The sequence below is a fragment of the Polypterus senegalus genome, chromosome 9, assembly GCF_016835505.1.
Source record: "Polypterus senegalus isolate Bchr_013 chromosome 9, ASM1683550v1, whole genome shotgun sequence".
Lineage (NCBI taxonomy): Eukaryota > Metazoa > Chordata > Cladistia > Polypteriformes > Polypteridae > Polypterus > Polypterus senegalus.
Genome location: NC_053162.1, coordinates 129,619,484 through 129,632,902, shown reverse-complemented (window position 1 = coordinate 129,632,902; position 13,419 = coordinate 129,619,484). Strand labels below are relative to the sequence as shown.

At 35.7% G+C, this 13,419-nt stretch overlaps 1 protein-coding gene across 2 annotated transcripts in view; it reads right to left on the bottom strand.

The window, feature by feature from the left end:
- The window catches only part of ccdc135 (coiled-coil domain containing 135), an 80,930-nt gene that overhangs the window by 26,461 nt on the left and 41,050 nt on the right, over positions 1-13,419 (bottom strand). Inside the window, exons 11-13 of one of the 2 annotated variants that reach the window (XM_039763841.1) lie at positions 9,476-9,604; positions 7,839-8,059; positions 6,895-7,113 (exon numbers count right to left, since the gene is read on the bottom strand). In XM_039763841.1, the coding sequence (XP_039619775.1) occupies positions 6,895-7,113; positions 7,839-8,059; positions 9,476-9,604 (569 nt within the window). The remainder of the gene's footprint in view (positions 1-6,894; positions 7,114-7,838; positions 8,060-9,475; positions 9,605-13,419) is intronic. The other variant, XM_039763842.1, reaches the window with a different exon arrangement.

Genomic DNA, 13,419 nt, shown 5'->3' with positions numbered 1-13,419 from the left:
TATATTTATACTTCATTATCAATGTAATCATTTGCACACAGTACATGTTTTCACCTTGTTTTATTCTTTAAAATATGGATACCTCATTTTAACAGACTTAACAGATGACAACGTATTTTACAAAAATGTAAAAATATATTTCATTAGAACATCAGAACACTCTAGACGAGAACAGGCTATTCAGCCCAACAAAGCTCGCCAGTCCTATCCACTTATTTCTTCCAAAAAACATAGAGTCGAGTTTTTAAAGTCCCTAACGTCTTACTGTCTACCACACTACTTGGTAGTTTATTCCAAGTGTCTATCATTCTTTGTGTGAAGAAAAACCTCCTAATGTTTGTGCAAAATTTACCCTTAACAAGTTTCCAACTGTGTCCCAGTGTTCGTGATGAACTCATTTTAAAATAACAGTCTCGATCCACTGTACTAATTCCCTTCATAATTTTAAACGCTTCAAACATGTCACCTCTTAATCTTCTTTTTCTTAAACTGTATCGGCTCAGCTCTTTTAATCATTCCTCATAATTCAAACCCTGAAGCCTTGGAATCAGCCTAGTCGCTCTTCTCTGGATCTTTTCTAGCGCTGCTATGTCCTTTTTGTAGCCTGGAGACCAAACCTGCACACAGTACTCCAGATGAGGCCACACCAGTGCATTATAAAGGTTAAGCATAACCTCCTTGGACTTGTACTCCACACACCGTGCTATATAACCTAACATTCTGTTAGCCTTCTTAATGGCTTCTGAACACTGTCAGGAAGTCAATAGCTTAGAGTCCACTAGGACTCCTAAATCCTTCTCATAAGGTGTACTCTTGATTTTCCGACCGCCCATTGTGTATTCAAACCTAACATTTTTACTTCCTATGTGTAATACTTTACATTTACTGACATTAAATTTCATCTGCCACAAATCTGCCCAAGCCTGTATGCTATCCAGATCCTTCTGTAATGATATAACAGATTCCAAATTATCTGCTAATCCACCTATCTTGGTATCATCTGCAAACTTAACCAGCTTGTTACTTATATTCATATCTAAATCATATATATATATTAAAAATAGCAGCGGCCCTAGCACTGACCCCTGTGGAACACCACTCTTAACATCGGCCAGTTCTGATGAGGTTCCTCGCACCATCACCCTCTGCTTCCTGTGTCTAAGACAATTCTGCACCCATCTAAAAACATCACCCTAAACTCCCACTTCTTTTAATTTGATGCCCAACCTCTCATGTGGCACCTTATCAAATTCTTTCTGAAAGTCCAGATAAATAATATCATATGCTCCACTTTAATCGTATCCTTTTGTTGCCTCCTCATAGAATTCCAGCATGTTAGTAAAACACGACCTCCCTCTTCTGAACCCATGCTGACTGTTCAGAATAACTCCTTGCCATGTGTTGCTCAATCTTTCTTATCCTTAATAATTCATTCCATTCATTTTCCTGTGATGCATGTTAAGCTTTCTGGCCTATAGTTGCTTGGATCTGCCCTGTCACCCTTTTTATATAATGGGATGATATTTGCCATTTTCCAGTTCTTTCGGAATCTCTCCAGTGCGCAGTGACTTCCTATTAATATGTGTCAAGTGTTTATATACGTACTCACTATCCTCCTTAAGAACATGAGGATAAATATTATCTGGTCCTGGTGATTTGTTTGATTTCATCTTATTTAATCGGAGCAGCACTTCTCCCTCTACAATTTCCAAATCCCTCAGTACCTCCTTAGTAGTTGCATTTACTTCTGGAAGGTTATCCACTTGCTCACTTGTAAACACCTCAGAAAAATGTAAGTTTAGGGCATCCGCTATTTCACTGTCTGTATCTTTGAATTCCCCATTACTATTCCTGATGCACTTGACCTCCTCCTTGACTGTTCTTTTACTACTAAAGTACTGAAAGAATCTCTTCATGTAAGAATTATTTGTATTATCATATTTTAAAGTCCTTTAATCATACACTAAAATTGGAGTGCTGCCATTATTATTTACAAATTACATTATTTTTACTTATTTTGCACATTCAGTACTTATACAGATATTTTTAAAGCAACAAGATTTCATTCCATAGTATGCACAAATGTACAATACATATATTATGTTAATGTTGCTTCCCCTAACAGGAGGAAGACCAGTCCTGCTAAGCCCATGTGTTACCTCTTTAAACAACAGGCATGTTTATTTCAAAAATCTCTAATAACAGGTAAAATTGTAAAATGTGTCAGTTAATATTTAAGCTGTACTGTTGGGCTGTAGTTGTGAAATTGGTGAAGTAAATTTTAATGAATAAAGATATTTTGAAACATGGCTGATCAATTACAGTTATTTCTATATTTCCTATATTATTCACCAGATTTGTCTAGTACAGGGTATCTGGAGTTTATTACTGTATCACTGTTGAGCTTATGTTTAAACTCATCAAATAAGCTACTTTTCATGTATGTGGGATAAATATTAAATAACTTACTTTTTCCTAAACAATGGGCCTTTCAAATGTGCATTTTAGCTGCTAAAACCATCATTTATTCATGAATTAATGCACAATAGCAACAAATGACAGGAAACCATTCAGACCAACATGCTGCTTTGGTTAGCTACTGTAATGGCTAAATTGTCCTAATAAATTATTCATGCAATTTTTTTTTAATGGTTGGGGTTTCTGCTTCAACTACGTGACTGGAAAGTTTGTGACAGATTTCCACTGCTCTTTGTTTGAAGAAGTGCTTCCTGGCTTCAGTGCTCATCTCCTTAAGTTTTTCAGTTATCCTTAAGTGTGTGATTTAATTAATGAAAGCAATTCTGCTGGATTAACTTTAACAATACCTTAGAGTAGAACAAAGATCTGGAATAGATCCTCATGCAGCTTTGTCTAATCGAGACTAAAAATATTAAATTTTATTAGCCTGTTAAATTAAGACATAGCCTATAGCAATCAATAATGATTCCACGGGATTCATCCATTGTTTGGCGAGTGTCCCCAAAATTCTTTAATTATTCTTCATTTGGATGATATCTAGTCATTCTTCTACTTGTTCATATTAAAGTACTAGGGGGCTTTTCCACCTGCTCGCTTCACCCTGCCCATTTCTGCCATTGCAGCCACTGTTGTTGATAGAATCAAAAGTCAAGTTCAAACTACTCGCTTTTCTGCATGACAAGTAGATGAGACAACTGACATTTCATGTCATGCAGAAATGTCTGCCATAGTTTGATATGTCGATACTGCAGGTCAGATTCAGGAGGGATGTGTTAGATTTTTTTGAAGTTTCAGTGGTTTGAGATGCCCAGTCTGTCTTTGATGTTTTAAATGAAAACATGTAGGCCTACAATTACAATGAAAAGCCTATGGCTCAAAGATATGCTGGGACAGCTGTCATGGCTTTGTCTCTGAATGGACTTCAGGCTAAAATTAAAGCAATAGCCCCCAATGTAATGCTTGTGCACTGCTATCCACAAGGACTGAACCTGGTGTTGCCTCAGGGGGAAAAATGCTCGTCTGAATCCAGAATGTTTTTTGCACCTTTCTCTGGGTTTGCCACATTTTTTTATCTAAATCCACAAAAAGGATGTCTTTTCTAGTTCCTGTATGTTGTCCACGGTTGGCCAGAAACGCTCCTACTTAGTGAAACTTTACAACACGAATAGTGAACACTGATGTGAACAATTATGATGTGCTCCTGCAGACTTTTGAAAAGATTATCAAGGATGACAGCATAGTAGGTGAGGACACACTCAATGCTGCCAAAGGCTTCTTAAAGACTCTGGAGGATTCTGAGTTTGTGTTCATGTTGAACACATATGAATAAATCTCAGAAACTGATGTGAACTTTGACGTTATGCAGCAATAAGGGCTATGAATGTTGTCTACTGAAAACAAAGAATTGAGAGTCTTCTTGCTTTTGCTAAGGGGAAGTGGTCAAAGGAGGTTTTCAAAGCTGTTTATACAAACGTGGCAAGTATCATACCCACAAAATGAGCCTAGACAAAAGCGTTTGTGTCTTTCACAATTGCAACATCCCTAGGAGCTTGACAGAAATGTGTACACTGCCATCCTAGACAATCATATGGAGCAAATTTCTCAGCATTTGTCAAATTTGGAAAGGATGTGCTTCCTAGAACTAATTAATCCAGAGAAATCTGATGAAATAAGACTGGTGTTTCCTGAGGAGGCATTCCAAAGTGTCCTGAAAAGTTATGGCCATTTCTTTAATTCAGGGAGACTGAGATCTGAACTCCAAGTCCTATATTCAAATCATGACTGGCAGGGCAACAGGGGTAAGCTGTGTGATTTCTTGGTGTTTTTTTAAGGACATGGAATTGGATATTACAATGCCTCACCTATACAAGCTATTGTCTTTAGTTGTAATGAAGGAGCTACATCAGCAGGTGAAAAGAGGAGCTTCTCCTGCTTAATACAAGTCATTGTAGAGCTGCAGTACAATGGGCTAACACCGAGCAACAACCTTGCTCTTTTGGCCATTGAGAGGAAATTGGTCAAGTCTCTGGAAAAGATTCCCAGATGGTAAGACAGGGTCACGGACCATTTTCTACAAAAAAGAAAGGTGGGCAGAATTTACATATAAATAACATGATGCAATTATTGATTAATTTTAAGATGTAGGCCTGTGCTTCTCCTGTTTGAAAGACCACCAGCCGCCACTAACACACACATATTATTTAGGTCAAGTATTTCAAAATTATTTAACATTTCAAATGCTGATCTCATGGTTTTTGAATTGTATGGGCCCAATTTTGCACTTTTGTACACATTTACTTTGTTTTTGTAATACATATGTTATTTTATCATTATACTGACAATCCCATCTTGTGCTTTATTAATTGGATGTTCGTTGCCCTGCTGTGGCTGTCTCTGCATGGATGCATCTACTGTATATGGTTTACCATAACTCAGTGGCCACCTCATGTGCTGTGTTATTGTAGCCCTCTTATAAATGATGACAGCTCCTGACATCCGAGTATTGAATCTACATTTCTAATCTCCCAAACTTTATTGGGCACCTACAAGAGGATATTCTTGTTTTGTGCTTTGGACTTTACAGAACATTTTTCTGGTATTCTGAATTTTCCCTGGTTTTTTACTTCAAATCTGCCTATTCCCTTATGACTATTCATTCCCTGGTTACAATGTTCCACTTTATCTCTTTATAATAACAACACAAAATTGCATATAATAATGAATTTAGAATATCCCATCAGTTTATCACACTACTGTCACATGTTCAAATGCCTTAATTTTGTTTACTGATGTAATACTTTTAATAGTATTTTCACTAAATAAGTAATAGTAATATTGGAAGGTTAACAGTATTAAGTATACAGAAACGACTAATTTAAATGCATAGCAAATCTTTGATGCAACTAATAAATTGATAAAATCTCAGCCTGTGATAAATTGTTATTACAGCATTTTGTAAAATACCTAAAATCATTTCAAGGGTATTGGGTAAGGTATATTGTTGTAAAGTAATGAAACATACTGTACTTTCTATAGGTTCTGCTATTATGAATTAGAAAGAAAAAGAAAAGCAACTCTTACCTTCTATGAAAGTTTTAACTGAAAATTATGTAAAAACATGCTTAATAGCCACATCTGTGGTGTTAAGGGCTTTGGAATGCCATAAAGGAAAAAAAAACACACTACACTCTCACTAATCTTTTACTGAAAAATTTTACAGAAAAAAAACTGTTACTTAACATTAAATGTTACTGGAATTTTAGAAAAACATTAGCGACCCCTAGCTGTCATTTGTGAAGAATCAGTGACTTTTTTATGTAGTGTTGCAACAAAATGCATCCATATAGTAAACTGACGTTACACATCCCATCTTTGAAAAATGTATCTGGAGTCTGCTTAGAAAAAAAAAATCATTGCAATTAAAAAAATAAAATAAACATTATGGATCACTTTGGGAGTTAGTGAGGAAACCCTGACTTCCAGAAGACTTGAGATGGCTGTGTAAGCATTATGAAGTGCAAAAGTAAGGGAGGGATTGATAAGGTTAGCAGCCTTCATAAAAAATGACAAAATATAATATATATACAGTATATAATGTACATACAGTGCTGGCATGACAAAAACTGTCATTTGCACGCATAGGTCATAAGTCGACAACTACATATAGCTGGAAATCTACAAAGGGATATAATGAATCACATATCTTAAAATAGTTTTTTATTCCTAAGCTTTTGACTCCTACCAGGAATCATCATCAGAGGAACATGATTAGACTTACAAGAATCCAAGGCAAAGAATTGTGAAACAATTTCAAAAAAATGTTCCTCAACGTAAAATTGCGAAGACTTTGAATATCTCATCATCTACAATACGTAATATCATCAAAAGATTCGGAGAATCTGGAGAAATCTCTCCAGAGTTCCAATCAATACTGGATGCCTGTGATCTTCAGGCCCTCAGGAAGCACTGTATTAAAAATACTCATGGTTCTGTCATGGAAATCACTGCATGGGCTCATGAACACTTCCGAATATCATTGTTGTGAAAACAGTTCACCGTGTAGTCTACAAATGCAGGTTATAGCTTTTGCATGCTCACTCAGACAGACAGACACAGATAGATAGATAGATAGATAGATAGATAGATAGATAGATAGATAGATAGATAGATAGATAGATAGATAGATAGATAGATAGATAGATAGATAGATAGATAGATAGATAGATACCAAAATAATACTACTCCAGTACAAAGTTCAACATCTGTTGAGTAAGAGAAAATGTGTTTTCACAGATGGATCCAAGACTACTTTCTAGAATAAATGGACCACTGTAAATTTTCTATAACATGGAAAGGAAAAACATATGACCTTGAACTTGAATATTATGATGTTGTGACATAAGAAAATCATTTTACCTGAAAGGAAATCATCAAATTTGGACTGAAGTTCACCTTCGGCTCCTGCTTGCCTCCTGAAATGAAAGGCCTGAAAAAGTCTTTTCGAGGTGGGATGATTTGGTCTACTTCTCTGTGGTATGTCAGCTGAATTCTTTGATCTGAGATCAGAAAAGCCTTCTCAGCAATATCATCGTTTGCTGCCTTTTCATGATTATGATGGAAACGCTGTATTATCTTCTGGTAAATTAAATAAAAGCATATTAATCTCTCCAAGCGATTCCAGAAAAGAAAAAAAGATTATTAACACTTATTTAGTGTTTAAGTAAAATTTAAGCTACCTTGTGTATGTTAAAATATATTTCCTATCATTTTTATCAGGTTGGATAATGGATGGATAAATAAGAGTTCTAATGAAATGTTTCAGATACTCAAACCAAATTTTTTATCTATAATACATTTACAATGTATTTATTTTTCAGCCCCTTTAAAACATTATTGGAATTTTCTATTTTATGCCTCTTTTTAGTATGTAATATACTAAAGTACTATAGTACTATACTATGTACTATATACAGTATATATAGTACATATTTACAAACTAACATTTGTTATGATGGATGGATGGACAGATACAAGAACGGAAAACCTTATTATTGTAGGTTTAATTATAATACTGCTAATCCCACTCTGACCATGAGCATGTCTCATCTTGTTCTTTGAACTAGCAGGAGTGCTGAAAGGCACTCTTCTCAGCAAATATGCTGATGCTATTTGGGAAAAAAATGATGAATGGTTATATTTTTGAATGTATAGAAAATTGTTAAATAAGAACTTTAACAAACAGCTGGTACTGGCTTTTAAATAGGTGGAATAAGACCAAGCAGCTAGCAGTTTTTCTATGACCAGGTGTTTAATTCCTTGATTTATAATGTGTGTTATTTAATGTATCTTGATGAAATTACCAGAATTGGTTTGGAATTGGTTTCACCAGAAACAGGCACAAGATGTTTTTCTTTCTTCCCAAACACCACATGCTGAAAATGAAGGAAGTCTGGACGGTCTTCGAATGTCTCCTTCATCTCTGAAGACAATTCTACACGTGAGGCTAGCCCATCAGTTCGAGCCTGGCTGTAGAAATCCATCTGTCGCTCTGCACCTGGTACCATTGTTAAATATCTGTGACCTGAGATAAGAATTTAAGTTAAATAAATGTTTTAAAACATGTAGCTATATACTGTATTTGTTTTTAACACTTTGTATTGTGAAGTCTTATTAGGTGGCAAAATCAAAATAAAATTCAAATAGTAATTTAAATTAACACAAAAACTCTGTTTTTTTTTCAAATGCACTTGATTTCTTTTTCAATAATACTTCTAAAAGCTTTAAAAGTATCAGAGAAACAGGTAGTAGCATACTGTAGTTTGTATTTTAAACTTTTTTGTACTTGTAAAAGTTTTGCATTATAAGAAGTCATTTTTTAGTCATGGTGATATGGCTAATATTTTTTTAAGATTCTGTCAAAACTGTCACAGATAAATCAGTTGATACCTATCATGAACAAGACAAAAATAAGCAGCTAATAATTTTTCAATAATATCAGTGCTATAACTGAGAAAATGGGCACTAAAGCTCAAAACATAATGATGACATACAAGCCGATTCCACAAAACTGTATCTTACCCATACATTTTTAACAAACTATTATAAATTATAAACATTAACACAACAAATAGCATATACCAGGGGTCCTCAATCACGGTCCTGGAGAGTCGCAGTGGCTGCAGGTTTTTGCTCCAACCCAGTTGCTTAATAAAAAGCACTTATTGCTAAAGTAACACTTTTGCTTCACTTTAGTGATTTTGAGCCCTTATTGCTTAATTTTGTCTTAAACAGCTATTTTAATTGCTCCTTATTATCAATAACATGCAAATAACAAGAGAGAGCAGCATTTCTCCATTTCGCTTATTTACATTTACACCTGTGTGTATTTATCTGCACTATTGGGTTTAATGAAATATTTGGAAGAAAAATGAAGAGAAAAAAGTGAAGGACTGAGAATTACTCGTCCATTTTAGCCTTCAAATCATTTGCATGATGGAAAGGGAAAGAAAATCAAGGATATGAGAATCACCTGACATAGCAGAGTTAATTTAATTTCATAGCTTTTTAGTGCTTTATTGGCAAGAATTGCTTTCTAATTAAGCAACCAGGTCAGAACAAAAACCTGCAGCCACTGCGGCTCTCCAGGACTGGGATTGAGGACCCCTTGGCATATACCATACAAATACTGGCTAAAAAAGTTTGTTACATTCAAAATGTTAATTGAAAAACTTTGCCACTGCAGCATGGCTGATTTAAATATGTAAATTAATACAGAGTATTAATATTAAATAATAATAAGCCAGTACACAAACAAACAGCATTTCATTTATACAGTATGTAGGCCTCAACAATATCACTTACATCAAAGTGACATTTTCATTGGAAAACAAGTAAGTATTACTATTCATGAAAACAAAAATGAAAAATTAGGTTATAAAAGCACAAGTTTAATTTCTAAATTAAAACATTTTAAAAATAAAAATAATATTGTTTTTACTCTTCAGTGCATCCGTCCTTCCTGGTTTGAAGTATTCTGTTGTGACACCAGTCTCTTTTTTCAGTTTCCTCTCCTCTAAGTGATCTTGTCTATGACTGAACCATTCCCTCACCTCCACTACTGATGTGCCTAAAAATCAACCAAAGAGCATCTACACTTAAGAGAAAATTAAACAGGCCATTTAAAATCATAAATAAATTTCAAACTGTTATGCAATGATTGAATCAACAACCTTGTGGCTTAAAATCAAACCACATGTTGAGAAGTACATTAATCTGCAGTTCTCATGCCTATAGCCTGAAAAACTGGAATCTGTTTTTTTATATATCTTACATCCCAACATTGTCCATTGCTAGACAGCCAACATGACTGATTCCAGGACAGTAACATTATTTGTATGCCTCCATTGTAATCTGTAACTTTAAATTCACTTAAGTGAATATTAGCATTTGAGAAAACATTTAAAATTAGGTCTGTTTGAATCTGTTAGTTTTTATTCTCAGCCACTTGAGCTCATGTCTGAGTGGATATACTCTACTATTTGCAACATATGCTGCTGGTTAATTATTACTTTGTTACTTAATTTCAAAATTTGGTATATTCTATTTGTAAAATTTTCAAACCAGCTGTACAAAATATAAGAAAAAATGGACTCAATACAATATTTATTAAAAACACACATACACATACGTGCACACACACTCAAAATTGTGTGTACACTACTCACTATTGTTTATTATTTTTGGTGATGAGTACTCTAAATGATGAAAAGTAAATATGATCATAATGAAAAACCTACTGTAGTACTACAAGTGAAATGCACTGTGACAGAAGTAAAGACTGTAAATGCACACAAATTAGTATACTGCATGATAGAAATTGTTCTGTACAATGTCTAAATTGTAAAGTGTGGTACCAGTTACAACATTTCCTGTGACACCAATAACAACAGGATGACCTATGCCCCAACGTCATGGATACTTAATTACTCCTGAGGCATGCATATGGCTGCCTCTTCTATGTTCTAATGGACCTAAGATCTAGTGATGTCCAGAACTACAGGGGTAACATTGACTTCTTAGGGAAGTTCTAGGAGTTCACTATACAATTTCTGACCACAGAGGTGATGTTTGAGCTTCTTCTAGAACTAATTCCTCAGAAGGGTTTAAAAATTCATTTTGACTATAAGGCTGTTAAGATTAGAGTAGGAAGAGTAGAGAGAGACAAAAATTTAGAGGAGAAAGAAAGGGTAAAGGAAGGCAGAAGAAGTAGGCAGGAGAAGACTATAAATATACTAGCAAAATACCCGCGCTTCGCAGGGGAGAAGTAGTGTGTTAAAGAAGTAATGAAAAAGAAAAGGAAACATTTTAAAAACAACGTAACATGATTCTCAATGTAATTGTTCTGTCACTGTTATGTGTGTTGCTGTCATATATATATATATATATATATATATATATATATATATATATATATATATATATATATATATATATATATCTATACTAAAAAGGCAAAGCCCTCACTCACTCACTCACTCACTCACTCACTGACTCACTCACTCACTGACTCATCACTAATTCTCCAACTTCCCGTGTGGGTGGAAGGCTGAAATTTGGCAGGTTCATTCCTTACAGCTTCCTTACAAAAGTTGGGCAGGTTTTATATCGAAATTCTACGTAATGGTCATAACTGGAAGCAGTTTTCTCCATTTACTGTAATGGAGATGAGCTTCAACGCCGTGGCGGAGTTTCGTGTGACATCATCACGCCTCCCACGTAATCACGCAGTACATAGAAAACCAGGAAGACCTAAAAAGCGCTGAAGAAAACATGCATTATATAATTGAGAAGGCAGCGAAACAATAAGAAGCGGCGAGTGACATATACAACCATATTCATGACTTCTGCTACTTGAAACAAAGCACGATGTAAACCTACACTTTAAATTAAGTTCATAGACAGGCTGCGCTGGCGTTTGTAATTTAGTGCCTGCCCATATAAGGCCGTCCGTCAGCGGCAATCCAATAGCAAACTCCACTAAATATTCACGGGTTAAGGACTGTGCTTATGCAGAGGAAGATGAGATGGTCAGGGTGGTGTTTGGTACAAACTCAGCGAAACTGCGAGAGAAAGTTTTAAGTGCCAGGACTAAGGTAACATTAAATACAGCCATGGACATAGCACGAGATGGCACCAGCACAGCTGGGAAACTTCGATGCATGTACACCGAGCGGCTCACGTGAACTGGCGCAGTGCACAGATAAAAGCAACAGTTCCAAAGGCTGAACAAAACCGAATTACACAATTGAAAAGGCAGCAAAAATATGAAGCGCTGATACATACAAGCATATTCATAAATCCAAAACAAAGCACACGTTGGAAAAAGTCAATGTCCGCTAAAGGAAGACAGTGTAAAAAACGTGCATGCAGTGTGTCAGGTCTCAGATAAAGAAGAAGACGAGCTGTTTATTGATGCAGTAAGAAACGAATCGATGAATGAAACCTGTCATCTTTACAGCGATTGACAAACACGGAATGTAACTTGAACACAACACATCCTACAAATACGAACCTGATTGAAAGAAATAATGATAATCAAATCCTTGATGACAGCAACACTCAGTAACACTCACAAAACAAATACTGTATATTGACAGTCATGTTACGTTATTTTTAAAATGTTCCCTTTTCTTTTCATAGCTTTTTTAACACACTACTTCTCCGCTGCGATACGCGGGTATATATATATATGTATATATATATAACCCGATCTACATACTCGAATAATGGATACTTTATTAGCCATCAATGATTGTTTTGGTAAAGCCATACTCAGTGTATTCATTAGATGAGCGGTAAAAAGTAAGAGCGAGGAAGGATGACTTATTGAGGCATGCAGGCTGTAGTCGCGTCAACTCTATCTGAATTGCGCGATCACATTTGAAAAAATATATCTTTTCAAGTTCTATTTAGTCCATATGTGTCAAACTCAAGGGGCGGGCCACATCCGCCCGTGTAATTATATCCGCCCCGAGATCATTTTATATACTGTATTATTGTTATTAAAGCCGGGTATATGAAGCGCTGGTAACACAATAAACTACAGATCCCATAATGCAGCGCTTCAGCTGCCTTGCCAACACTTACCGAGTTAATCAAGTTATTGCGAAGCTAGCTCACACGATGCTGAAGAGAAAAGTTGATTCTGAAAATAGAGCCTTTAAAACCGATGGGAGGCTGAGTATATGTTTACTGAACCCGTGTGTCTCATTTGTGGAGCTAATGTGGCTGTAATTACAGAATTTAATCTAAGACGGCACTATGAGACAAAACATCAGGTTAACCTGAATGCAATGCAGAAGATACAGAAAGCAGCATAATTAAATAAGAATCTGACACTTCAGCGGACGTTTTAACCCGTGCACAATCACAAAGTGATTTCAAGTGAAGCTGCTTTTATGGGAGACACAAATGCACCAGTGCACCTTGCCCACTTTCCCTGTTGCCAAGTAATGTTAAACCAAGTCGTCACTACGGTGTTCCCAAACACGCACTTTGCTGATAAACTGAGCGCACTGAGTTTGCACGGCGCTTTGGTGACTTTGAAGAACAAAAAGTCCGTCTACATGCGGCTCGAACCTTGTGCATGTTTGGTAGCACATATCTGTGTGAGAAGCTCTTCTCAGTGATAAAGACTAACAAAACAGCACACAGGAGTCGCCTCACTGATGAGCACCTGCAATCCATCCTGAGAATCTCCACAACACAGAACCTCACACCAAACATAAACGAACCTGTGGCCAAAAAAAGATGCCAGGCGTCCAGCTCTAAAATGACATATGAGCAAAGACAACTGAATGATTTGATTTGTTATTGCTGAAAGAACACATTTCATTTATATTTCTAGGTTTTGTTATGCAGCATGTTCATATTTGAATTTGT